We start from the raw sequence: 27,197 nt of genomic DNA, 5'->3' as shown, positions 1-27,197 counted from the left end.
TTTTTTATTTTTTTAAGACCTATAAAAATAAGTTTGATTGGTGAATTTTAATTTCCGAAAGCATCTTTAAAAAGAAATGTTTTCAAAAAACTTTTAAACTAATCTAGAGCGGATTCTCCTCTAATATATCCAGGCAAAGAATTCTATAATTGAGGCACAGCTACTGAAAATATTTCTGCTCGTCTCGTGCCGATAACTTTAAGAGATGGTACTGAGAAAAGGTTTTGGTCAGAGGACCGCAGAGTTCTGGATGGAGTATAAGGGATCGGTAACCTGTCCAAAAAGGTAGGCAGATTAAATTGGCGGATCTTAAATTAAAGTAATGCTATTTTATAGGTAATACGATGGGGTATTGGCTTGGGGTCTGAAAGATAATTGGTGGAGGGGAAGGGTTGAGTGTATAAGACTGAAGGTTCACGTAAGGCACTCAACATTCTTACACTGGCCCTGTTGGGAGTAATAAAATAAGTACCAGACTACCATAATAGCAGAAATATGAAATATGAATGTATACCTAAATGATCTATATCCTCACCTGCATCCCAATGATTGCATAGATGAAAAACAGCATGGCTATCAAAAGGCAGACATAAGGTAGGGCCTAGAAGAAAACAAAATGTAATGAACAAGGATCCTATCGGTTTTAAACTAAGAAAAGGAATTTAACATATCAAGGCTATTTAACAAATTGGAAAAATTGCTCATACCAAAGTAGTAACTTCACTAAACCAATCTCCCTTTCCTCTAGCCTACTACTTTCTATTACCCCTGGCCCTTTACAGAGTAATGATCAAACTTTCTCTACAAGTATATTCAGGCAGTCCCCGGGCTAAGAATAAGTTGTTCTTAAGTCAGATTTCTATGTAACTTAAAACTTGTAGATTTTAAGATTCTTGTTGCTTACCTCTGCTCCCAGCTAACAAAAGGGCCAACTGTCCCTCGCCAGTGTTCCCTCTAAGGTACAACATGCACAACCACACACTGTTCTTAATGTGGCCATGCATTATTCCTGAATCTGCTGCAGGAGAAGTGTAGGAGTCTATGCCACTGGAAATACTGTTCAGTGAAATCAAATGAAGCCACAACCATCTGTAACTTGGGGACTGACTGTAAGTGCTTACTCAATTAAAAAGAACAGCTGAAAATTTGCACCCTCCCCTTCAATTCAGTAAAAGTACCATGGGAGCATTTTTACCCTGGCTAAAAAGAGACAGAGTTAATCTCAGCCCAGTCCTTGAGACACACTCAGCCAGTCATTCATGATGGGTTTTAAAGATGCCCATAATGAATATGCATGAGATAAATTTGCAGGCAGTACCTTCATTCTATGCAAATCTGTCTCATGCATATTCATTGCAGGTATCCTGAAAACCTGGCTGACTAGTTGTTTGAGGACTGGGTTGAGAACTCCTGGTCCACAGGAAGGAGAATACATGTATAGTTATATTCAGGACTTGCAAATCCCTGCACTTAACAGTTTCAAAACTACCTTCTCAGTACTTTATTGTGCTCAGTTGGTCATTTTAGAAGCCTTGTAAATTGCTTTGTGATCTCTGATGATGCGGCTGCTTGTATTGTATTGTTTTGCACTGTTCCCAGCCACTTGTGTTTGTTTGTTGGCATTTGTATTTCTTGTATGCCCTTTGTTGCTCTGGATGACCTCAATAAACATGATTTTAAAAAAAAGCCACGCTTTACACGTGTAGCTCCACAGCATACACACTTTATAAGGGGAAATTATTTTGTGCAACTGTAGTTGTTTCGGGTGGGCTGAAACAGTGTGCATCTGTTTTCAGTTTTACATATATACAGTATACTCTCAGTTAGCCGGCACCAATGGGGATTAATAGATGCCAGATAAATAGAGTTTCTGGTTGCTTAGGCCTAACTAATACTATACCTAATGTGACCATAAGTCCCGTTTGAACAGGACCGTCCCGTTTTTAGATCCCTTGTCCCGTTGTCCCCACGTATAGCTTCGGGATGCTGAAATGTCCCATTTTCAGAGAAACGTCCCGAAGCTGTGCATGGGGACAACGGGACAGGCGATCATGGAGCCTGGGCTCTCTCCCTGCTTTCCTGCCACTGATGTAGCAACAGGACCAGGCCAGGTGAGTGCAGCGACTACACAACGGCCGGCCCAGAAGCCTTATCCCTCAACGTCAATTCTGATGTTGGAGAGGAAGTATCGGGCCAGCCAGGCCCATCAAACCCTCCTGCTCCTCCGGCCTGCTCCCGCTGCAATGTGGGCCTTAGACCCCCTCTTCGGTGCATCATGTGATGCATGGGGAGGGGCCTTAGGCCCCGATTGGCTCAGGTGCCTTGGGCTCCTCCCTTGGGAGAGGCCTGAGGTACCTGAGCCAATCAGGGACTTCCTTAGGGAGGAGCCTAAAGAAGTCCCTGATTGGCCATTGTGTCATTTAAAACCAATTAAAAACCAATTTTAAAAAATGCAAGTGCCTCAGGGTGCCTCCAAAATGACCACTATTCTTCTGTCTACAGAGGCACTTTACGCCACTGTAGGCGTAGGTAACGTGGGAAGTGACACTAGGCATTGTAATGCACCTCCGTAGCCATGATTCATGTGAAAGATAGGCACCGGAAATGTTGGCCTTTAAAACTCTGGCCTACATTTCCAGTGCCTATGTTACCTTTCACGAAGCTATGTTTCTAGAAACCATTGCGTGATTGATATGCAATCAGCAGCTGTTTTATAGGCAGCCACTGACAACAGCGCCATTTATAGAATCCAGCCATTTGCATGTTACTCTACCATGAGCCTTTCTGCGCCAACCCCTCAGTTTGTGGAAAGGTAAAAGGTTTAATTAGGTCATGCTTGGCCCTTAGAATTTTCTCTCACTTCAAATACTAAAGCAACGTGAAACTCTCACCTTAAAGGACTGAACAAATGTCCACAGCAAAATGCGGATGGTGTAGCCCTGGCGCAGCAGTTTTATGAGGCGGGCAGCTCGGAATAATTTCAGAAAACTCATGTTGAAGCTGCTCGTATTTACCAACTAAGGAAATATGAAATTACAGAACAGAGGAATATGTCAGTCAATGCTAAGTAGTCAAATTACATAGAAAAAAAAGGCACTGACACAGTATAGCACTTTTCAGATCCCAGCATAAATAGTAATAAAAATCTGAGAAAGTATGTGGGAATTATTGAGGTGTTGCTTTTGGAATAAGCAGGCTAGATAAATCCTGTGTTTTTTGTCTGTCATCACATTCTGTTTCCACTGTGTTGTGGCAGCAATGAAAGCTATTAGCCTATTAACTTGTGTTAATTAGCAATAACATAGATTATTTGCCAATGATGCAGTTTAATGCACTTTAAAGAGGAAACAGCAAAACAAACTTAAAATGGAAAATCAAAGTGCACTCCAGTACACGTGAAATAATATTGAGTTGCATCACATATAAATACATGCAAAACAGCTCATTATTATGCAAATCAAATAAAGCAAAATTTGCTTTAAATTTTGCAAGGTGGATTTTTCATGGAAAGTTAACATCATCTCCAGATGTGCTTTTAACTTTGTCTCTGGTAGGAATTTAAAAAGGTCAGTGATTAGAGGAAGAACTGAGTCAACCCTGACCTCCCACCAGACCTATCCCTCAACTCCGGAGTCCTTCTCCTTTGAAAGCTAGTGTGATGGTCCCCAGGGCTCTCAAATCCCCTCCCACCTCAGTGAGTACCATTTATCCCTGAGATCTGATGAAGGGCAGGAATGATCCTTGGTTGCTCCTGCATCAGTGGCTCATAGTTAGGGACCAGGCTTTCAACCCTTCCACTATTAGATGTATCTTGTGGGTGAATGCTTCAGTCAGGAACTTACATGCATACAAGGGTCACAGCTTTTTAGTCCAGTGCTTCCAGAAAGCCCATCAGCCTTTTCCTAACAAATATTTCCAGGAAAAAACCCTCCTATGGCTCCCTTCAGGTCTACCTGGCTAATCCTGGGATGATGTAATGGGAACATGGCAGGAACAATCTCCACTTGCTCTTGCCATTTCAGCACCAAATTTAAAATAGTGCTGCCTGACCTTTAGTGGTAGTACCATGAGAAAACCTCTAGGGGGTTGCTGGTACTATTTAAAATATGGCACTAAAAATGGGCTTGAGTGAGTGGGGATTGCTCCTGTTGTGACCCATACACTCCACCAGGATTAGTCAGGTAGGCTGGGTGGGGGCAATATGGGTGGAAAAGGTTGAGGAAAGAAGGCTATGGTGGGGCCTCTAAGTTGGGAGATGGCCATAGGGAGTTCTGAATTGGGGAGTTGTTCCGGGGAGGGGAAATTACAGTTCATAGACAAAATCGCGCGAGACAACGGCGCACCGACAACTGAGCGCAGACAACTGAGCGCAAGGTTGACGGCGCGCCAAAGGAAAGCACTATTTTAAAGGGTTCCGACGGGGGGTGTTGGTGGGGAACCCCCCTATTTTACTTAACAGACATCGCGCTGGTGTTGTGGGGGGGTTTGGGGGGTTGTAACCCCCCTCATTATACTTGAAACCAAACTTTTTGCCTGTTTTTTAGGGAAAAAGTTCAGTTTTAAGTATAATGTGGGGGGTTACAACCGCCCAAACCCCCCACAACGGCAGCGCAATGTCTGTTAAGTAAAGTGTGGGGGGGTTCCCCCCCACCCACCCCCGTCGGAGCCCTTTAAAATAGTGCTTTTCTTCGGCACGCCATAAACCTTGAGCTCAGTTGTCGGCGCGCCGTTGTCTCGCGCGATTTAGTCCCGTCGCCGGAAATTACTACCACTAGCCCATTTAAGAAGCAGTCTAAGAGCACAGGTCAAAGCTTTGCAGCCCAGTGCTCCCAGATCAGTACAATAATTCTGCTATTCTTGTACCGCTGGAGTGACTAATCTGCAAATCTAAACTACTGCAGATTATTCATTCTTGTGGTAAATTAAAGTGATGTGCAAGCTCAACATTTACTGCGCCTTAATAACTCCATTTAGTGATGATGGATGAATAAAGGTTACAGAAGGAACAAGTTATGATGACATAATGCTATGATATACATGAAACAGACATAGACCATGAGGAGAAAGGGCTGTGGCTCACTGGTTGAGCTGCTGCCTCTGCACCCAGAGGTTGTGAGATCAAATCTCAGTGCTGCTCCTTGTGACCCTGGTCAAGTCACTTAATCCTCTAGTCGCTACGGACTGAATATTGGGCCCTTAATGAAATAGACCACAGGTGTCAAAGTTGGTCCTCGAGGGCCGGAATCCAGTCGGGTTTTCAGGATTTCCCCAATGAATATGCATTGAAAGCAGTGCATGCACATAGATCTCATGCATATTCATTGGGGAAATCCTGAAAACCCGACTGGATTCTGGCCCTCGAGGACCGACTTTGACACCTGTGCTCTAGTGTCTAGTGCTTTGAATGTCAGCTTTAAAATGCCAAAGCAACAAAAGGCAGTAGACAAGTCCCCCATCCCCCAAATCTTTCAACAAACATAGGTATCAATTGTTTGCTACTGAGTAGAGAATGACACAGAGACAATTTTTTTCCCTGTCCCTGCAGGAACTCAATTTCCCCATCTCATCCCCACAAGTTTTGTCGCTTTCCCTGTCCATGCCCCATTCCCCTAAGCTCTGCCTTAACTGCACAAGCCTTGAACACGTAAGATTTTAAATTGTTTGAGTCTTGGGCAGATTAGAGATCTGCACGGGAACGGGGATTGCAGGAATCCTGCAGGTCCCATGGGAAATGTAAAGTATTGCATGTAGGAAGCAGAAACCCGAGGTACAGCTATACGATGGGAGGGATGTTACTGAGTGAGAGTACCCAAGAAAGGGACTTGGGGGTAATTGTGAACAAAACAATGAAGCCGACGGCACAGTGCGCAGCGGCCGCTAAGAGAGCGAATAGAATGCTAGGTATAATCATGAAGGGTATTACAACCAGAATGAAAGAAGTTATCCTGCCGTTGTATCGGGCGATGGTGCGTCCGCATCTGGAGTACTGCGTCCAATATTGGTCGCCGTACCTTAAGAAGGATATGACGATACTCGAGAGGGTTCAGAGGAGAGCGACACGTTTGATAAAAAGGTATGGAAAACCTTTCATACACTGAGAGACTGGAGAAACTAGGGTTCTTTTCCCTGGAGAAGAGGAGAATTAGAGGGGACATGATAGAGACTTACAAGATCATGAAGGGCATAGAAAAAGTGGAGAGGGACAGATTCTTCAAACTTTCGAAAACTAGAACGAGAGGGCATTCAGAAAAGTTGAAAGGGGACAGATTCAAAACCAATGCTAGGAAGTTTTTCTTCACCCAATGGGTGGTGGACACCTGGAATGCGCTTCAAGAGGGCGTAATAGGACAGATTACAGTATTGGGGTTTAAGAAGCGATTGGACAATTTTATGAAGGAAAAGGGGATAGTGAGGTATAGATAGAGGACTACTACACAGGTCCTGGACCTCTTGGGCCGCTGCGCGAGCGGACTGCTGGGCATGATGGACCTCTGGTCTGACCAAGCAGAGGCACGTCTTATGTTCTTATCCCCCCCAGGTCTATGGGACTCCTGTGGGGATCCCCCCAGGCTCGCAAGGATCCCCCCCAGACTCACAGGACTCCCGCGTGAATGGAACCAGAGTTCCTGAGGCCTGGAAAGAGAATTGGTAGAAGATAGACAAAAGCAGAAACTGGGACCAAGATGATGGGAAAACAAAATGTCCCATCAGCTACAACAAGGGAGATGTTCATTTTGAGGTGAGCTAAGCCCCCCTCATGGTTATGCCACCAGCACAAAATGAAGTACTTGCTGAGTTTGTTTTGTGGTTTCCAGTTTAGTTTTGACACATTTTTCTTATGCAACCATTGTATTGAAAAGTGCCTCTCTCAATTCTGCTTTAAATGATTTGATGCTGTATTGTTTGATTCTTTACTCATTGCTGCATTAAAAACCATTTGTGGATCTTGGAAGGACCTCTCACAAATTACCTATGCCAGATGGTAGAACCAGATTTGTTTGCTCTACAGGTTTAAGCTTTATATTGCCAAAAAATCCAACTCTTTTATTTCTTTTAACAAGAAATGGTTGACCCTACAGTCATGTGACTTAATGTCTATTCGAATTCTTTCCGGTGATGTATGCATCTCTTATTTCTGTTCATTGTTATTTGTTTATATTGTATTTTATTGTTAGTTTAAATAAACCACGACTTAAAAAAAAAAATCAAAACTGTCAGAAGTAATTGCTGCTTTTTATGGGGACAGGTAACTTTTATGGAGGGATGGGCGGGGATGGAGGGGATTCCTCATGGTGTTGGGCGGGGACGGAGGGGATTCTGGCGGGGATGGGTGGGAACAGGTGGGATAAGGGTGGGGCCGGGCAGGATTTCTGTGCCCATGCAACTTTCTAGCGCATATGAGGACAGAGCTTGCAGGAATGGGGAAGGGACTGGAAAAGAATTTGCCGAGATGGGAAAATGAGTTCCTGTGGGGATGGGGGAAAAATTTGTCCCTGTGTCATTTTCTACTACCAAGCACATAACTGCTAAAGAAAAGCAGAAAAAAAATACTTTGGCATAACTATGTTAATAAAAGCAGAATATCCACCTTGCTATCAGTCAGAATGATCTCAGTGATGCTGCCAACAACTGTAATGAAGTCAAAGATATTCCATGTGTCCCGGAAATAGTTCTGTATAGGAAGGAAACTAGGTTCAGTCTCAAGGCTGTTTCTTTGTAGAAGAAAAAAGTCTTAGTATATGCAATGTTAAGGAAGAGTGGGTTAAAATAAAGCCTGAAACAGGCGTAACCTACAACCAAAAACACAGAATGTCAACATAAGGATTAACTATAAACATTGTTAAGAAGTGGTCTTCAGGATACCCTAACCAGTAAGGTGAATATGGATGAGAAATTCATTACTGTACAGCTGATTAAACATAAATTCAGTTTTGAGGGAAATAAAAGTGAGCATGTCTCTGAGGTATGTAGATTATAAGGAGGTACATCTTAGGAATACATAAAAATTACCCTACTAATATAGACTAAGCCCAAATAAAGTCTTACACTAACTTAGAAAGTTGAAGAGTATACGTTAATTTGCATATAAAAGAATTTGCAAAATGTAAGCATCCATAGATATCTATAGTACATATAGGACTCAATATTGAGAACGCAAGAAGAAGCCTGGCTATCTCCCGTGGTTGGCAGCGAACTCAGAAGTTCAATGCTAGGCCATATCTGGTGACTAGAAACATAGACGATTAAGCCGATATTCGTTGGCTGACTGACTAACTTATATCAGCCAAAGCCAAAGTTAGACCTGCTATTTATGTGGGTCTATCAGACCGCAAAACTTAGCTGGTCAGTCAGTGAATATTGGCACTAATTGAATATGCCGTGCGACAGTCAGTAACTGGGCTAGCTGCTGACTGTAAATATTCAGCGTAGCACTATTTAACCAGTCAGGAGCTTTTCCAGGCCAGCTAAATAGTGTTGAATATCAGGTAGATAATCTGTGCCCTTCTCTTCAACTGCCAACTTCAGACTCTGTCCTTTCTGCCTTGCTGCGCCATATGCTTGGAACAAGCTGCCAGAATCCCTACAGCAGATTCCATCTCTGGCAGTATCCAAGACGAAGTTAAAAGCCCAGCTCTTTGAGAGTATTTTCGACTCCTAACTCCTCTCACCTTGGGTTCTGCATCCATAACCTTATATGCCATGTCTGTCTGACCAAGTTAGATTGTAAGCTCTTCAGCACAGGGACCGTCTATAAATGTCAAAATGTACAATTCTGCGTACTCCTATCAGGGCTATATAAATGATAAATAATAGTAGTAGGAGTAAACCTTCATCCTAGTTCAATAATTAGAAGGAAAAGCTAAGCTCTCATCATGAAAGAGAAGTTCAAGTTCAAGTTCAAGTTCAAGAAGGCGTTACTTTGAAGCAAAATGCAATTCTGATATCTGTATGGAGCACCAGCTGTGCAGAATTCAAAGCTTTGTTCTAATATCACGCTAACAGTTACTCACCAGGAAGCCAAATGCAATGATCTTCAAGATGCATTCAAGTGAGAAGAGCATTGTAAATGCAATGTTCAGGTACTTTAATGCTAGTTCATATGGCCAGGGTGCCGAACTGTACTGATGGGAAGAAAGACAAATAATCAGAATACTGAAGGAGAAATATTTCATTTACAAGAGTTTCTAGTGTAAGCCATTCAGTCTTGACATAGGATATTCTACTTTGGACAATAGACCACCAGCCTACATCATCTATAGCAAGATGACTTCTTCTATTGAAGCTGCTAGACTAACAATGCGAAATAGAAGCAGGACGTTGCTGATAAAGGTGTCTAGGAGACACCAGAGAAGTAAGATTCATTACTGAGAAGATCAATGTTTAGATCTCCCTAGTATTGGAAGGCCTGCAGTGTTTATTACTTGTTTATAGTTACAGTACAGTTCATTTTTCTGTGACATTTATGTAGAGAGTAGTGTAGGAAAGGGTCAAACTACAGCACATACAAGGAATGAAAAAAAAAAAAAGCAGTAAGGACCATCCAGATTCGGGAAATGAGATGAATTTTATTCTGGGACCAGGCACAGGCTGCATTTCAGTGCAAAAACGCCTGCCTCAGGGGTCTGTCAAAACTAAAGAACCAATGTGAGTTGTTAGCTTGAACTATCCAAAGCAGTGGTGTAGAAAGGGTGAGAGGCACCTGGGGGGGGGGAGTGTGCCCCACCCCCACCCCACACGCTCCTTCTCCACCCCCTCCTGCCGCACACGCACCGCTTCACTTCCCCTGTACCTCTTTAACATTCCTGGCGCAAGCAGCAATCCCCAGTGCCAGCTTCAACTCTTCCTCTGATATCCCGGCCTAAGCATGGGTCCAGGAAGTGATGTCAGGAGAAGATACGATGCTGGTGCAACAACAGTTGGGAGTTGTTGCTCGCACCAGGAACGTTACAAAGAAATGGTGCACATGTGTGGCAGGGGGGGGGAGGGAAGGAGACAGGGAAGGAGTGGGAGGCAGAGAGGAGGCAGAGAGGAGAACGGGTACCTGTGCCCTCACCATGATGGTGCCCGGGATGAACCAGCTCCCCCACCCCCTCTTACTATGCCACTGATATAAAGCACTTGTAGAAATAAAATAATATGTTGTTGTGCATAAAAAACCACCAAGAGGTGAATTCTAAAACCAGCGCCCAAACTTAGACACTAGTAGACACCCTACCAGCACCTAAGTTAATTGAAAAACATCATTAGAAATGGCAAAAAATGGAGAGGTTAAAGCACCTACTAGTGCCTAAATAAAAGGCGCCAGAATTGCACCTATGTAGGCGCTTTAGGCCACCGAATGCCAAAGTAGTTATGGCGAATGCCAGAAGAGGTGTAAGGTGGCCTAAAGCAGTGTTCTTCAACCTTTTTACACCCGTGGACCGGCAGAAAAAAAAGAATTATTTTGTGGACCGGCAAAATTTAAAAACCCCGTTTCCGCCCCATCTCCGCAAGCTCGGTCCCCACAAATCATCTGATCCCATCCACACAAGCCTCAGTTATGATTTTATATTGAATGTATTTTATTAAAGTATAAAAAGAAACAATATTCTGTACAATTGTCATTTTATAAATACAAATAATTCAGAGCAAGGATCAACAAAACCCCTGTCTCCCCTCCCCTTCACATATATCCCCTCTACTATCAAGAAAACTGAACAAGCCAAATTATTACAGAATGCTACACAGAAATATCATGCTAACAGAATACTGCAGTCACACATGACAGGAATAGTTTTAGGGGAGTGCAACTAGGGCAACTGCCCCCTGGTCAGAGAGCGCCCTAAGCCAGCTGGAAGCTATAGAAGCACTGCCTGGGTTTTGCAGTCCCCAGTTATGTCTAACACTAGCTCTAGCAGGATATATATTTCAAATCTGATATATTCTAATCACAAAATAGAAATAAAATTATTTTTTTCTACCTTTTGTCGTCTCTGGTTTCTGCTTTCAATCTTCTTTTCACTCTCTTCCTTCCAGCGTCTGCCCTCTCTGTCTCTTCAATCCAGCATCTGCCCCTTCCATCCACTGTCTGTCCTCTCCCCCTTCCGTATGGTATCTGTCTTCTTTCTATGCCCCTCTCCCCTTTCCATCCAGGTTGTACCCCCATCTCCTTTTTACATGATTCATTCCAGCTTCACTGCTCTCTTCATTTTTATCTATCCTACACCAGATCTATCATCGTTGTCCCTTTCTGCTTATTTTTCTGCTGACCCTTTCCTATCATCAATCTCTCTACTTTCTCATGCCTGTGTCTCCCCTTCCCCTCCTCTAATCTCTCTGCCAGCTGTTTCCTTCCTTTTTTCATTCTCCCTTCCCTCCTCCTCCTGTCCAGCAATAACTCTCTTCCCTTCCTCCCCTCCCAGCTGCATCTCTCCTTCTCCCTCTATCCAGTAGCAGCTGTCCCTTTTTTCCCTTGCCCAGCAGCTTCCCAGACTCCTTTCCCTCCTCCCCTCCCAGCAGCATCTCTCCTTCTCCCTCTCCAGTAGCAGCTGTCCCTTTTTTTCCCTTGCCCAGCAGCTTCCCAGATTCATTTCCCTCCTCCCCTCCCAGCAGCATCTCTCCTTCTCCCTCTCCAAGTCCAGTAGCAGCTGTCCCTTTTTCCCCCTTACCCAGCAGCTTCCCAGAATCCTTTCCCTCCCCCCTTCCATCAGCAGCATCCCTCCTTCTCCCTATCCAGGTCCAGTAGCAGCTGTCCCTTTTTCCCCTTGCCCAGCAGCTTCATAGACTCCTTTCCCTCCTCCCCTCCCATCAGCATCTCTCCTTCTCCCTCTCCAGGTCCAGTAGCAGCTGTTCATTTTTCCCCCTTACCCAGCAGCTTCCCAGACTCCTTTCCCTCCCCCCTCCCAGCAGCATCTCTCCTTCTCCCTATCCAGGTCCAGTAGCAGCTGTCCCTTTTTCCCCTTGCCCAGCAGCTTCACAGAATCCTTTCCTTCCTCCCCTCCTAGCAGCATCTCTCCTTCTCCCTCTCCAGTAGCAGCTGTCCCTTTTTTTCCCTTGCCCAGCTGCTTCCCAGACTCCTTTCCCTCCCCCCTCCCAGCAGCATCTCTCCTTCTCCCTATCCAGGTCCAGTAGCAGCTGTCCCTTTTTCCCCTTGCCCAGCAGCTTCACAGAATCCTTTCCTTCCTCCCCTCCTAGCAGCATCTCTCCTTTTCCCTCTCCAGTAGCAGCTGTCCCTTTTTCCCCCCTCCCAGCAGCATCTCTCCTTCTCCCTATCCAGGTCCAGTAGCAACTGTCCCTTTTTTTTTCACCATGCCAGCAGCTTTCTCCCCTCCCAGCAACTCTCCTTACTTGCCAGCGCTGCGATTCAGTAAGGCAGCCTCGGGTCCTTTGTTGGGTCGCACCGCCTCTGAGGAAAGCGGAAGTTGCATCATCAGAGGCGGCCCGACAGCAAAAGCTCCAAGGCTTCCTTCTTCAATCGCTGCGTTTGTAAGGAGAGCCGCTGGGAGGGGATAAAGCACAGTGTGAGGCTCCCTATTATCTCTCCGGCCCTGCGCGAAGGATAGCTCCTCGATCTTGCCGGTCCTGCGCGGACCAGCAGGAAATTGAAGAAGTTGATCTCGCCGGTCCTGCGCGGACCGGCAGGAATTTTCTGCGGACCGGCGGTTGAAGAACTGTGGCCAAAGCACCTACGTAGATGCAATTCATGCAAAGATAGGTGCAATTCGGAAACCAGCACCAATGCATGATTGACACGTGATCTGCAGACGCTTTTAAGGTGGCCACCAATATCGGCACCGGTTACAGAATCCAGTCCCAAATGTTAAAGTGATAACTCGCCAAAATTTTGACAGACCCTTGAGGCAGTCATTTTGTTTTGCCACAACAGTCCCAGAATAAAAATTAGGCGTAAATGTTAGCACCTACTTTATAGAACTGCCCTCTGAATGTGCCCCCACCCCCTGAATGCATGCCACTGTTTTGTTACTTCCCAGTTTGGTGGCAGATTTGAAAACCAGATCATATATATTCACCTTACCTTCATCATCAGTACCACTGTGTTCAGAGCAATCATGGCCATGATGGTGTACTCAAAAGATGGGGAGACCACGAAGTGCCAGACCCGGTACTGGAAAGTGTGACGGTTCTGTGGCATATAGCGGGTGAGTGGTTTAGCACTGATGGCAAAATCGATGCAAGCTCTCTGAATCAGAAAAATAATCAACATTTATACTATAATTTACTTCCCACTACTATGTCACTCACTCAGAAGTATAAGTAAACATGGTGATTTCTGCATTAGAACATGTCAGTCCTTGTTAAATATTGTATATTAAGGAAACACAAATAGTTCAGCATGGAATAACAATATCAGCAGACAGTATTAAGAAAAAAAAAATCTAATCTGGACTTACTGGCCAGGGTTATTTTGTTTAACTATAGCTAAGGAGATGAATCTAATCTAATCTAGCCTAGGCTTTTATAAACCACTTATTCTCCAAATGTCCCAAGAGGTGTACAATTAAGAGAAGGTAATTACAGCATTAGGATAACACAAATTAAAAATAAACCAATAAATAGAGTATATATGATTACAAAAATTTATGAAAAAAAGAAAGGTTTATAGAAAATTACATGAAGAGTTATAAAATGTTTTTTGCCTTGTGGTCAAGGTCACATTCCAAGGTGAGAGCTATGCAAAACCCTATTTTAAGAGACTCAATTAACAGACAGAAAACAAAGTAACTTCCAGTTTTGAGACGGAAAAGATGAGATTAGTCTTTTCAGTAAAACAATCACAAGTTCAGAGGATTGACTATAAAAAGCTTTAAAAATAATAATGCACAAGATTTTATGAATGATCCATTCTCTGATCAGAAGCCAATGGAGTTTTATCAGGAGAGGAATAACCCTATCATATTGTTTACACCGGAAGATCTTCCATAAGTGCCACCACGTCTACACTGTAGAACTTTATGAAGGTATTCAGGGTTGTTCAAGTGGCTGCCCTACAAATATCCTCAGGCAGCACTGCCCAAGACTCTGCCCATTAAGAAGTCACAGCCCTGGTAGACTGCCCTCAATTCAATTGGTGGCTGTTTACCATACCCAATGTATGAATGCAAAAAGAGGATAAGCACTGTAAAAATGCTAGAGCAAGCATGGCCCCTTTTTAAGGACACAGTCACCGAGGCGCAAAATCTATATATACCGCTTATCAACAAGGGATTCAAGAAGAAAAAGAACAAGGAACCGGCGTGGCTCACTGTAGCGGTGAAAGAAGCGATCAGAGAAAAGATGACTTTGTTTAAGGAATGGAAAAGGTCAAAAACGAACGAAAACTGGAAAAAGCACAAACAACATCAAAGCAGGTGCCATAAGGCGGTAAGAGGGGCCAAAAGAGACTACGAGGAAAAAATAGCCAAGGAGGCAAAAAACGTCAAGCCATTCTCTCGATATATTAAAGAGAAATGACCTGTGAAGGAAGCGGTGAGGCCGGATGACCATGGAATAAAGGGAGTGCTAAAGGAGGACAAAGCCATTGCTGACAAACTGAATACATTTTTTGCGTCTGTATTTACCGAAGAGGATATACACAACATACCGGAAGCTGACAATCTATACGCAGGAAATGAAGACGGGAAACTGACAGGGTTGATGGTCAGTTTAGAAGAGGTATGCAATAAATCCCCGGGACCGTATAGCATCCATCCAAGGGTAATCAAGGAACTGAAAGGGGCTATAGCTGAACTGCTTCAACTAACAGCCAATCTGTCGATCAAATCAGGAAGGATTCCGGAAGACTGGAAAGTAGAGAATGTTACGACGATCTTCAAGATAGCTTCGAGGGGAGATCCGGGAAACTACAGACTAGTGAGTCTGACCTCGGTACCGGGAAAGATGGTAGAGGCGCTGTTAAAGGACCACATCATTGATCACCTTGACGGACACAATCTGATGAGGACCAGCCAGCATGGCTTCAGCAAAGGAAGATCATGCTTGATGAACTTGCTGCACTTCTTTGAGGGGGTAAACAGGCAGATAGACAAGGGTGACCCAGTCGACATTGTATATCTGGATTTTCAGAAGGTGTTCAACAAGGTCCCGCATGAACAACTACTTCGAAAAATTGTGAGCCATGGAATCGAAGCTGAAATACTCACGTGGATTAAAAACTGGCTATCGGAAAGGAAACAGAGAGTGGAGGTAAATGGCCAATACTCAGACTGGGAAAGCGTCACAAGTGGAGTGCCGCAGGGTTCGTTGCTTGGACCCGTGCTCTTCAACATATTTATAAATGACCTGGAAATTGGTAAGAGTCAGGTGATTAAATTTGCAGACGATACGAAGTTATTCAGAGTAGTGAAGATGTAGGAGGATTGCGAAGACCTGTAACGTGACATAAACACGCTCGAGAAATGGGCTGCGACATAGCAAATGAGGTTTAACGTGGATAAGTGTAAAGTGATGCATGTTGGTAACACAAATCTTATACACGAATACAGGATGTCCGGTGCAGTACTTGGATAGACCCCCCAGGAAAGAAATTGGGAGTAATGGTCGACAAGTCAATGAAGCCCTCTGCACAAATGCTGCATTCAAGTTGAGTCACATATCAAAAACTTGTTTTCTTTTGTCCACAATTAAGACCCCCTTTTATCAAGTAGTGTTAGGGTTTTATAATGCCGATCACTTTGGTAACAGCTCCAACACTCATAGGAATTCTATAAAGATTTGTAAGGAAGTTCTTCTTCACCCAGAGAGTGGTAGAAAACTGGAACACTCTTCCGGAGTCTGTTATAGGGGAAAACACCTTCCAGGGATTCAAGACAAAGTTGGACAAGCTCCTGCTAAACTGGAACGTACGCAGGTGAGGTCGGACTCATTTAGAGCACTGGTCTTTGACCTGGGGGCCATCGCGTGAGCAGACTGCTGGGCACAATGGACCACTGGTCTGACCCAGCAGCGGCAATTCTTATAATAATAATAATAACAGTTTATATACCGCAATACCGTTAAGTTCTATGTTCTAAGCGTCAGATCTTTTATCGCAGCAGCTGGCAATAAAAACCCTAATGCAGCTTAATAAAATGGGGCCTAAATAAAGTTTAATCAATAAAGTTACAAGTAATGTTTCAGTGCTCTATATGCTTTAAAATTCGGATTGGAAGAAGTGAAGTAGATTATAATCTGCCAAATATCACTTGAACAGATCTGCAACAATAACCTCTACGACTATGGTAAAATTAGAATGTTTGTAGTTGGACAATTACCAGCATTACCAACCACCTGTCTATCAGATTTATCTCCTTTTACTACAGGCACTGGTAACAAGCACAAATTCAAACTCCATCCCTGCGTACTATTTCATACTGCCTTGATCTTCTGTTGAAATCCTACTGCAAAATCATCTGCTTGTAGCAGAGGAGTCAGAGAGCCCTTGGGCATGATCAAAAAAAAATCTAATCACTCTAAACTGTGCTCTAGGAGAATTTAAAGAGCTATCAATTAATTAGATTGCACTATAATTCTACATGAAGTAATCCAGTTTCAATATCACTAATAGGGCTGTGCAATTTTTTGAAATGGCATGAGAAATGATGTTCACATTTCCCGTGCTGTTTCATGTAGTTTTTTCCCCAAAACAACAGGAAAACCTAGACATTTAGGGTTTTCTTGTCACTATAATGCACATTCTTCCAAGAAGTGTGCATATTTTTCAAAAGAGTGCATATTCTTATTGGTATTGCTCCTGTAATTAAAAATAGGAGAAACTCCAAACAAAATGGCAGATGAATTTTAAAGTGGAGAAATGCAAAGTGAGCTACATTGGGAAGAATAATCCAAATCATAGTTTCTGGATGCTAGGATCCACCTTAGGAGCTAGCACCCAAGAAAAAGATCTGGGTGTCATTGGATTGTGTGGTGGCAGCCAAAAAAGCAAATAGGATGCTAGGATTTATTAGGAAAGGGATGGTAAATAATACAAGGAATATAATAATGCCTCTATATTGCTCCATGTTATGACCTCACCTTGAATACTGCATTCAATTTTGGTCACCATTTCTCAAGAAAGATATAATGGAATTAGAATTTATTTAACTTTCTCCACTATGGCGTTATCTTCCCTGAGTGACCCTTTTACCTTGTTGTCATTCAGCAGTCCAACTGATTCTTTTCATGGCTTCTTGCTTTTAATATACCTTAAAAAAAATGTTTTTACTGTGTGTTTTTGCTTCCAGCACAATGGAAAAATTTTGTTTCTTACCTGATAATTTTCTTTCCTTTAGTCATGTCAGACTGTTGCGGAACGGGATTTAGGGGTAATCATCAGTGAAGACATGAAGACTGCCAATCAAGTGGAGCGGGCTTCATCTAAGGCTAGGCAGATCATAGGATGTATACGTAGGAGTTTCGTCAGCCGTAAGCCTGAAGTCATTATGCCGTTGTATAGATTCATGGTGAGACCCCATCTGGAGTACTGCGTACAATTCTGGAGGCCTCATTACCGCAAGGATGTACTGAGACTTGAGTCAGTCCAGCGGATGGCCACCCGGATGGTCTCGGGACTCAAGGATCTCCCGTACGAGGAACGGCTAGATAAATTACGCCTATACTCACTCGAGGAACGCAGAGAGGGGAGACATGATCGAGACGTTCACAGGCCGTATCGAGGTAGAAGAGGATATCTTCTTTTTCAAAGGTCCGATGGCGACAAGAGGACATCCATGGAGAATCAGGGGCGGTAAATTGCACGGCGACACCAGGAAATACTTTTTCACCGAAAGAGTAGTTGATCGCTGGAATAAACTTCCACTTCAGGTGATCGAAGCAAGCAGCGTGCCTGATTTTAAAAAGAAATGGGATCGTCACGTGGGATCTCTACGCAGAGTTAGATAGGGGAGGGTCATTGGGGTGGGCAGACTAGATGGGCCGCGGCCCTTATCTGCCGTCATTTTCTATGTTTCTATGTTTCTATGACCAGTCCAGAATGAATGGGGTATGTTCATCTACCAATGGATGGAGACAGAGAAAAAACAGTCCCAAGAGCTTCACCCTGGGTACAGTTCATAAGGGGATGATTCACTCAAGCCAGTGTCGTAAACTTCTGGCAGTGTCAATATTCACAATTCGCTGTTCTGCTGGTGTCGGGCCTTCCTCTCTGCTGAGTCCTGCCTTTGCAGAAACAGGAAAAAAATGGGACCTGGGAGAGGAAGACCCTAAGCCAGGAAAAGCCACGAGTTGTGAAGGCTGTGCTGCTAATGAGTAGGGGGGGGGACAACAAAGAGGGAGAGGGGAGGGGATGGGGAAAGAAATTATGCACTCGATTGGGGAGAGAGCGGGAAGGAGGGAGAAGGAATACCAGGGAAGGGAGAGGAGAGAAAAGTGCAATGGGAAAGGAAGGAAGGGAGGGAGGGAAAAGAAGGAAGGATAGGATATACCAGATCATGGAGAGGGAGTGAGTGAGAGAGGTGCTGGGGCATGGGGGTGGTGGTGGTGAAAGGGAAGCAGAGATGCCAGTCCAGGGGAAAGGAAGGAGGGAGGGAGAGAAAGGAAGGAGAGGAGAAGAGATGCCAGATCATGGAGAAGAAGGGAAAGATGGAAGGGAAGGCGAGGTGAGAGATGCCAGGGCATGGGGGGGGGGGGAGGAAAGAGAAGGAGATAGAGATGTCAGATCATGGGGTGGAGTGGGAAGGAAGGAAGGAAAGGAAAAGAGAGTGATGCCAGCGCATAGGGGAAGGGGACAGAGAGAGAAAAATGGAGAGGAGGTAAAGCTGAAATGAATCATGTACAAAGGAGAGTAGGGGCACAGGATAGACAGTTCATGGAAAGGATATAGAAAGAGGGAAGATGCCATATAGAAGAGACAGAGAGGGTGGACAGTGGATGGAAGGGGCAGAGAGAGAGGGCAGATGCTGCATGGAAGGAAGAGAGAGGACAGATGCTGTATGGAATGAAGAGAGTGAAGAGAAGATGATTAAAGTGGAAACGACAAAAGGTAGAAATAAGATTTTTGTTATTGTTTTAGAATAAAGTAATATTGCAGCTGTATTGATAAAAGTTTATAAAAAGGAAATGGAAATAAGGCACTCTTTTTATTGGACTAAACACCCTTCCTCAGGTCAGAACAGGATACCAGAACATACTGTACTTACCTGAAGGAGGAGGATTTGGCCTCTGAAAGCTAATTGAAAAATGGATTAGTCCAATAAAATTGTATTTTCTTATTTCCCAATATTTGTTTTATTTCTATTTGTTAATTTGTAAAGTGATAAGTGCTATTTCTCAGTTTTTTCAAATTTACATCTGTTATTTTTATATTTTGCACAATATTAAGGGACATCCATCACTGTTTCTGCAGTGTTGCATTGTATGCAGTCTGGCTTCCTTATGGTTCAGTTTAACTTTTGCTTACATATTTCTATTTCTAGTTTTGTGTTTACATATTCCATACTGGGCGAGGATGTATCTGTGTTCTGCGTGTATTAAAAATACATGGTTTTCTATTGGCATTGTCTGTGCAGGATTGATCTGTACCAGTCTGGCTTGTTTAGATTTACAATGGGTTTGTTGATGTTCTACTGCTCACTGCAATAAGTAAGATGCTGCCTTTTCCTAGGTACACTTGCTGTGCGACGTGTGGATTATTACTAAAAATCATGTTTTTCATATAGAGGAGGAGGGTGTTAGAAAATGATGGGCCCCGGGTGTCACATATGCTAGGTATGCCACTGGCACAGCATAAAGGATAGTGCCTGCGTGTAACCTGAAAGATGAGTGAGACTATGCAGCTAAAAGAAAGCTGAGATTATGTGTAGGTGGAAGCTGAATATTACAGCAGGACTATATAAGTAAATGCCATAGGAGACGGACGCCACAAGCAGCCCATGCAGATGAAACTCATGCAGTATCTCTGTGATGTGAGCTATAAGCCCACACAGGACAACTCAGTCCCATCGCACTAGCTAAAGGCAGTAAAACCAAAAACCAAAACTAAATCGCTGCCTGGAGTTCAGCCAAAAGCCCTAAGAATGATATTAGAACTAAATCAAAACCACACATTTAAGAACAGAATTAATAAATGTAGTTAGGCACCACTGGCTAACAAAAGGCACAGGAAACATACAAAGCCAAACTGTGTGAAAATGAGGGAACTGTGCAGATGAGACAGCTCACTGAACTGCCAGCTACAAAACTGGAATGAACCAGTTCTGACAGAAGATGTACTAAAAAAAAAAAAAAAAGACCTATCTTTAATAATAATAATAATTTTATTCTTATATACCGCCAAAGCCATATAAGTTCGAGGCGGTTTACAGCAAGAAGCGCTGGAGAATCAGCGAAGAGGTTACAATCAAAGTCAGCAATACAATCTTACATAATAAAGAATGTGAAAGCTATAAAGTTCTTAGGGTTACTGGATTGAAAGCAGTGCTGAGTAGATTCTTAGTTAACAAATCGATTTGAGGCAACCCAAGGAACAAATCGATCAAGAGGCGACCCGGGGAACTACAGACCAGTGAGCTTAACCTCAGTAATGGGGGAAGATGGCTGAATCATTGATCAAGGACAGTATCAATGAGCATATAGAAAGAAATAATCTGATGAGAACAAGCCAGCATGGTTTCTGTAAAGAAAGATCATGCCAAATGAACTTACTGCCCTTCTTTGAGGGGATAAGCGAACAATTGGACAAAGGTGACCCCATAGACATCGTATATCTGGACTTCCAAAAAGCATTGAACAAGGTACCCCATGAGCGCCTAACTAAGGAAACTGTGGAACCACGGGGTGGAGGGAGACGTGCACAGATGGATCAGAAATTGGCTGGCAGACAGGAAACAAAGGGTAGGAGTTAAGGGACACTACTCTGACTGGAAAGGGGTCACAAGTGGTGTTCCACAGGGGTCAGTGCTGGGACCGCTGCTGTTCAATATATTCATCAATGACCTGGAATCAGGGATGAAGTGCGAAGTTATAAAATTCGCGGATGACACAAAACTCTCCAGGGTTAGAACTGTGGAGAATGCAAAGAACTACAAAGGGACCTGAACAAACTGAGTGAGTGGGCAAATAAATGGCAGTTGAGCTTCAATGTAGAGAAATGTAAAGTCTTGCACATAGGGAAAGGGAACCCGATGTATAGCTATACGATGGAAGGGATGGTACTGGGGGAAGGCAACCTAGAAAAGGACTTGGGGGCTCTGGTGGATAAAACAATGAAGCCGGCGGCACAATGCGCAGCGGCCTCAAAGAAGGCAAACAGAATGTTGGGCATTATCAAAAAAGGTATCACTACCAGAATGAAGGAGGTTATCCTGCCACTGTATCGAGCGATGGTGCGTTCACATCTGGAATACTGTGTTCAATACTGGTCGCCGTACTTAAGAAGGATATGGCGATACTTGAGAGGGTCCAGAGAAGAGCAACAAGAATGATAATAGGCATGGAAAACCTTTCATATGCTGAAAGGCTAGAGAAGCTGGGGCTCTTTTCCCTGGAAAAGCGTAGACTTAGAGGGGACATGATAGAAACTTATAAGATCATGAAGGGTATAGAGAAGTAGAGAGGGACAGATTCTTTAGACTAGCGGGGGCAACAAAAACAAGAGGGCATTCAGAAAAATTGAAAGGAGACAGATTCAGAACAAATGCTAGGAAGTTCTTCTTCACTCAGAGGGTGGTGGGTCAAATGGTTCTTCTTCACTCAGAGGGTGGTGGAATGCACTTCCAGAGGAGGTAGTAGGGCAGAGTACGATTGTGGGTTTCAAAATGGGATTAGATGATTTCCTGAGGGAAAAGGGGATTGAAGGGTATAGTTAGAGGGTTACTATACACAATATTTAACGGTTAGGGAATAACATGTTTTAAGTAAAAGATCACTTACTGGTCTTGGACCTGGGGGGGGGGCCGCCTCGGGAGTAGACTGCTGGACATGATGGACCCATGGTCTGACCCGGCAGAGGCAATGTTTATGTTCTTATGTTTTTAACATTTGAATAAGCAGGAACAAAAAAATTCCCCAAAAAACAAAATCATGATCATCACAGACTGACTCCTTGACCAAAAAAGAAAACTGCCAACACTCTTCAGGCAGCTAACGGCAGGAAAATAAAACCAGTCTTCCTTAGAAGAAATGAAAATTGCTAAGCCGAAAACATAGATACTGGAAAGGCAGCAACAGCATACCATATACAGCCCCCCCCCCTCCCGATTCGCGGTTCCCCCAATCACGAATTCAGTTATTCTCAATTTTTTTCTCCTTGTTTTTTTGTTGTTGTTAATCTTTATTCATTTTTAAAACTTTTCAGTGGTTTTGGTTACTCTGGCATGTTAGTTGGACCGAGCTTTGTTTTATCCCAGACCTGTCATCTGTGAACATATACGCCACAGTGACCCCCTGATGCAGGCGTTCCTCAGACGCCGAAACACAATGCTGTGTCGGGTCTTACAGCTTCTGCTTCTGTTCTTTTATGAAATAAACAAGTTGGTTTTACATCAGTGTTCTTCAGTGGAGGGCTCATTGTCCGTTCCCACTTCCTTTTGTACCGTGTTAATATAAAAACCTGCATTGAAAATCTTGCACTGTTACTATGACAAATTGTAACCCATTATGTATATTATGTATGTTAGCATGTAACCCGTCTTGAGCTCGTTGGGGAGAATGGGATAGAAAACGAAACAAATGATCAATAAATAAATAAGTTACAGTGAAAGCAACAATAGAGCATGTGGATGCCAAGAACGGCTGTTTTGGGCGCCAAGAATGTGTCAATAAATAAAAGCTTTGAAATACGTGTCGCCATGTGTAACTTGTTGTTCAGAATCGACAGGAGCTGTTGCACTGCTTGTGAAGGGTAAGAGATTTAAAACTCTGCTATAATAGAAGAATTGGTATGGTATGATGAACATAAGAATTGCCGCTGCTGGGTCAGACCAGTGGTCCATCGTGCCCACCAGTCCGCTCATGCAGCCCTTTGGTCAAAGACCAGCGCTCTAAATGAGTCCAGCCTTATCTGCGTACGTTCCGGTTTAGCAGGAACTTGTCCAACTTTGTCTTGAATCCCTGGAGGGTGTTTTCCCCTATAACAGCCTCCGGAAGCATGTTCCAGTATTCTACCACTCTCTGGGTGAAGAAGAACTTCCTTATGTTTGTACGGAATCTATCCCCTTTCAACTTTAGAGAGTGCCCTCTCGTTCTCCCTACTTTGGAGAAGGGTGAACAACCTGTCTATCTACTAAGTCTATTCCCTTCAGTATCTTGAATGTTTTGACCATATCCCCTCTCAGTCTCCTCTTTTCTAGGGAGAAGAGGCCCAGTTTCTCCAATCTCTCACTGTATGGCAACTCTTCCAGCCCCTTAACCGTTTTAGTCGCTGTCCTCTGGACCCTTTCGAGTAGTACCGTGTTCTTCTTCATGTACGGCTGATGGCTATTTTGTTTCTTTAGACCTTGCTGTTATTAAATTCACTGACGCAGTGGGGGTGCCATTTTGCCCCGCGAAACGCAGGCTGTGTCGGATGAGAAAAATGAGTGGCTAGTACAACAAACAATGGTCTAAACTTCACTGCTATTTGGCAAGGAACAAAAAGCTAAAAGATACTGAAGTGCTACTTAAGATAAGCACTAAGAAATAACTACCTAAAATGGTTTACATTTTTTGCTTGCATTAGCCTGACGATTCTGTGTTCTGAAATGAGCTGGAACGTTTTCAATAGCTAAGTTGAAGCTATATTAAGAAGCCATACTCTTCAAAAAATACATAAAACCCATCTAGCACGACCACTCCCTACCCAATCCTCTCCAACCCTCTCTATACCCTTAATACACTTTAATGTGCTTCTAACTACCCAACAAAGTCTAAAATGCTTCCAATTTACCCAACACTTCTCACCTTAAGATCTCGACTTCTCTTTGGTAATTCTTAGTACCCAACATTTATCAACTTAAGATCTCGACAACTCTCTGGTACTTCTTAAGTAAATATTATGACATCGCTTATGCTATTCCTGCAAACTTTTATGTAATTCTTGATAACTTTGATGTAATCCGCCTTGAACCGCAAGGCATTGGCGGAATAGAAATTACTAATGTAATGTAATGTTAGATCACATAAATCTAATTTTAAAGGTATAAAAGAATTTTGAAAATAAAAAAATGAAGTGATGGTTTAAATAAATGTTAGTGCAAGTGAGGGTGGGTTACAGCCGGTGACGTGAGCAGGAGCAAGTGGACAGTTTCCACTGGATAACCCTAATAGGGTAAAAAAAGCTCCAAATTCTGAGGCTTGTAACCCTGACAATAGAAAAGTCTTTCCAGTTTCATCTTCATCGTTACATAGTGGTTTGGTTATTAATCATTCATTGAATTTTGAGAACTACATATATTTCCATTTTTGTGTTGTTATAAAGAAAAGTAGGCACTTAATCCCAGATTCTGTAAAAGATGCCTAAAGTTAGATACCTGAACTGGTTTGTCTAGATGATTTAGGCACTTAACTTACCCCTCCCCTTTTACAAAAGCATAGCACGATTTTAGCCCTGGTTTCAAGTTTCAAGTTAATTTTTGATTTGATAAATAGCTTATTTAAATTTACTAAGCGAGATACAACTTTGGTAAAAAATAGAAACATACAGTTAAACATAATATTTACATATTAAAATAATGGGTTAGATCAACAGACTTACAGACTAATAGATACATAAGATAAAAAAAGGGAAGAAATACAATTCAATAATTTTAGAAGAGAGAAGAGAACCATAAAAGGAAAGAAACGTTGGGGAAGGGGAAGTAAAAAGAAAGAAAGAGCTAAGATTAATTTTGAATTTAGTTTAAAGGTCATAAGCATCTTTAAAAAGAAAACCCTTTAAATTATTTTTAGAACGACTTAAATTATTTTCCTCTCTTATATATTGTGGTAAAGTATTGCATAGTTACGGGGCCATTATGGAGAACATTTCATTTCGTTGAGTTCCAATAACTTTCAGGGAAGGAACTACTATGAGCTTTTGATTAGTAGATCGAAGAAGACGGGGTGTACTATGAGGGATAAGTAATTTATTAATAAATTGAGGTTCGTTAGATGAGAGGGTTTTGAATACTAAGAGCAGAATTTTGAAAGTGATATGGTGGTTAACTGGGAGCCAATGAGATTTGATTAAAAAAGGAGTGACATGATCGTATTTTTTGGTTGTGGTGGTAACAGCTTCAACGTTCATAGAATTCCTATGAGCATCAGAGCCGTTACTGCTGTGGTCAGCGCTAAAAACCGCACTACGGGCTCCTTTTACAAAGGTGTGCAAGCGGTTTTAGTGCGCGCTAGCCGCTACCACTTCCTTTTAAGCAGGCAGTAGTTTTTCAGCTAGCGCACACTAATTGTGTGCGTGCGCTAAAAACGCTAGCGCACCTTCATAAAAGGAGCCCTATGTTTTTGTAAAAAGGGGGGGGGGGAGAGGTTAATTTTAATTAGCTTAATCAGCACTGATGACAAGCTTAACATAATAACATAGTAAATGACGGCAGATAAAGACCTGAACAGTCCATCCAGTCTGCCCATTAGTTATGCCCATTACAAATACATGGTTAAATTAACTTGTCTCTTCTTTGATATTTCTGGATTATAGACTGTAAAGTCCACCTGGTATTGTCCTAGGTTCCAACTGCTAAAGTTGCCATCTAATCAAGCCATTGTGACATCACTGCTGAGGCTGGCTATTGGGCATTGGTGGAATGAGCCATTATGACATCACAATCTAAGCTCTGGAATGTTGCTACTCTTTGGGTTTCTGGCAGGTAACATAGTAACATAGTAAATGACGGCAGATAAAGACCTGAACAGTCCATCCAGTCTAACCATTAGTTATACTCTTTAAAAATACATGATTAATTTAACTTGTCTCTTCTTTGATATTTCTGGGTCATAGACTGTAAAGTGACAGGCTATGTTTCACAACAGAGACAGTCACCACCAATATTCAGTAGCTCACTGGCTAAGTTTATTGGCCAGCTAGAGCCCCCTAAAAGGCTGGTATATCTTTAGCTGTTAAGCTTTAGCTAGCTAGTTGCCAAATATTGAGCTAGCCAGCTATGTCTTGGCCAGTCAAAAATAGAACGGAAATTGAAGTCTGGCCTCCAGCTACGGCTTCAGCACTGAATTTCCTGTATCGCCGTGGACCACAGGAGATCACCGGCTATCTCTTGCAGTCTGAATATTGGGGGGTTTGTGAGTATTCAAATCACCGATATGCAGCCAAAGGGCAGAAAGCAGTACAGGTAGTGATGCGTGCCCTAGAACAGATTTCAAATACTTCTTGTGAATTGGTTGTATTCGATATCACCTAGAAAATCAATTTAATACGATTCTGTTCTTTCCATGTTGCATGGATCTTGGCTGACTATTCTGGGTGATATCAGCTTCTTCTGGAAAACAGAAAGGCTTATTTCTCCTGTTTAGGATTTTGTTTATATGCTGACCAGAAAGAGAATGCACACCCCCAGACCTCCTCAGGATTAGACCTGGCAGGATCAGGGCTTGAATGTCTAGTTGTGAGCTGAAGCCCAAAAAGGATGCCCAGGACTTTACCTTGAGATACAGTACTCCCCTGATATTCGCAGGGGTTCCGTTCCAGGAACCCCTGCAAATTTTGAAAAAACACGAATATGGTTTTTCGTGGGGGAGACTGTAGAGGGCAGCGGGAGAGGCTGGAGAGAGCAGCCGGAGCACCGGCGAATGAAGGAAATCACTCTCTGTAAGCTCCGACCGCCTCGTCCTGCACTAAAGTCGGGCCTTACCAATCAGGAGCTGCGTGTCAAAGCTCGACTTTAGTGCAGGAAGAGGCGGACGGAGCAAAAAGTGAGTGATTTCCTTCACTCACCAGCGCTCTGGCTGCTCTCCTGCCTCTCCAGCTGTCCTCTCCTGCTCGGCGGTTCGCAGTTAGAAAATACCGCGAATGACCGGAACCGCAAACTGCCGACCGCGAATGACCAGGGGAATACTGTATTGGAAAACTGGCAAATGCTTTATGACTTTCTGCACCCTGATGTGATCAATTCACTTATCAAGTTAACCTAAAGGAAGGGTCCTTAAGGAATCAGTATGGAATATCAACACGTTTAGAGATTTATTGCAATGGAATAGAGAAAAATGCATCAAATAATACTCAGAACTAGCTTAGAAAATAGTAGGGAATGCATGTGTTTAGTTATGTCAGAAACAAATAA

At 43.1% G+C, this 27,197-nt stretch overlaps 1 protein-coding gene across 1 annotated transcript in view; it reads right to left on the bottom strand.

Annotated features, from left to right (window-relative positions):
* Positions 1–27,197, bottom strand: part of CACNA1E (calcium voltage-gated channel subunit alpha1 E) — a 791,083-nt gene that overhangs the window by 84,520 nt on the left and 679,366 nt on the right. Inside the window, exons 30-34 of the mRNA XM_033915447.1 lie at positions 13,016–13,180; positions 9,012–9,122; positions 7,589–7,672; positions 2,892–3,017; positions 536–601 (exon numbers count right to left, since the gene is read on the bottom strand). Coding sequence (XP_033771338.1) covers positions 536–601; positions 2,892–3,017; positions 7,589–7,672; positions 9,012–9,122; positions 13,016–13,180 — 552 coding nt within the window. The remainder of the gene's footprint in view (positions 1–535; positions 602–2,891; positions 3,018–7,588; positions 7,673–9,011; positions 9,123–13,015; positions 13,181–27,197) is intronic.

This window comes from Geotrypetes seraphini, chromosome 12 (genome assembly GCF_902459505.1).
Source record: "Geotrypetes seraphini chromosome 12, aGeoSer1.1, whole genome shotgun sequence".
NCBI classification, from domain to species: Eukaryota; Metazoa; Chordata; class Amphibia; order Gymnophiona; family Dermophiidae; genus Geotrypetes; species Geotrypetes seraphini.
Note: the sequence above shows the minus strand (reverse complement) of the source record. Positions and strands in the feature narration are given on the sequence as shown.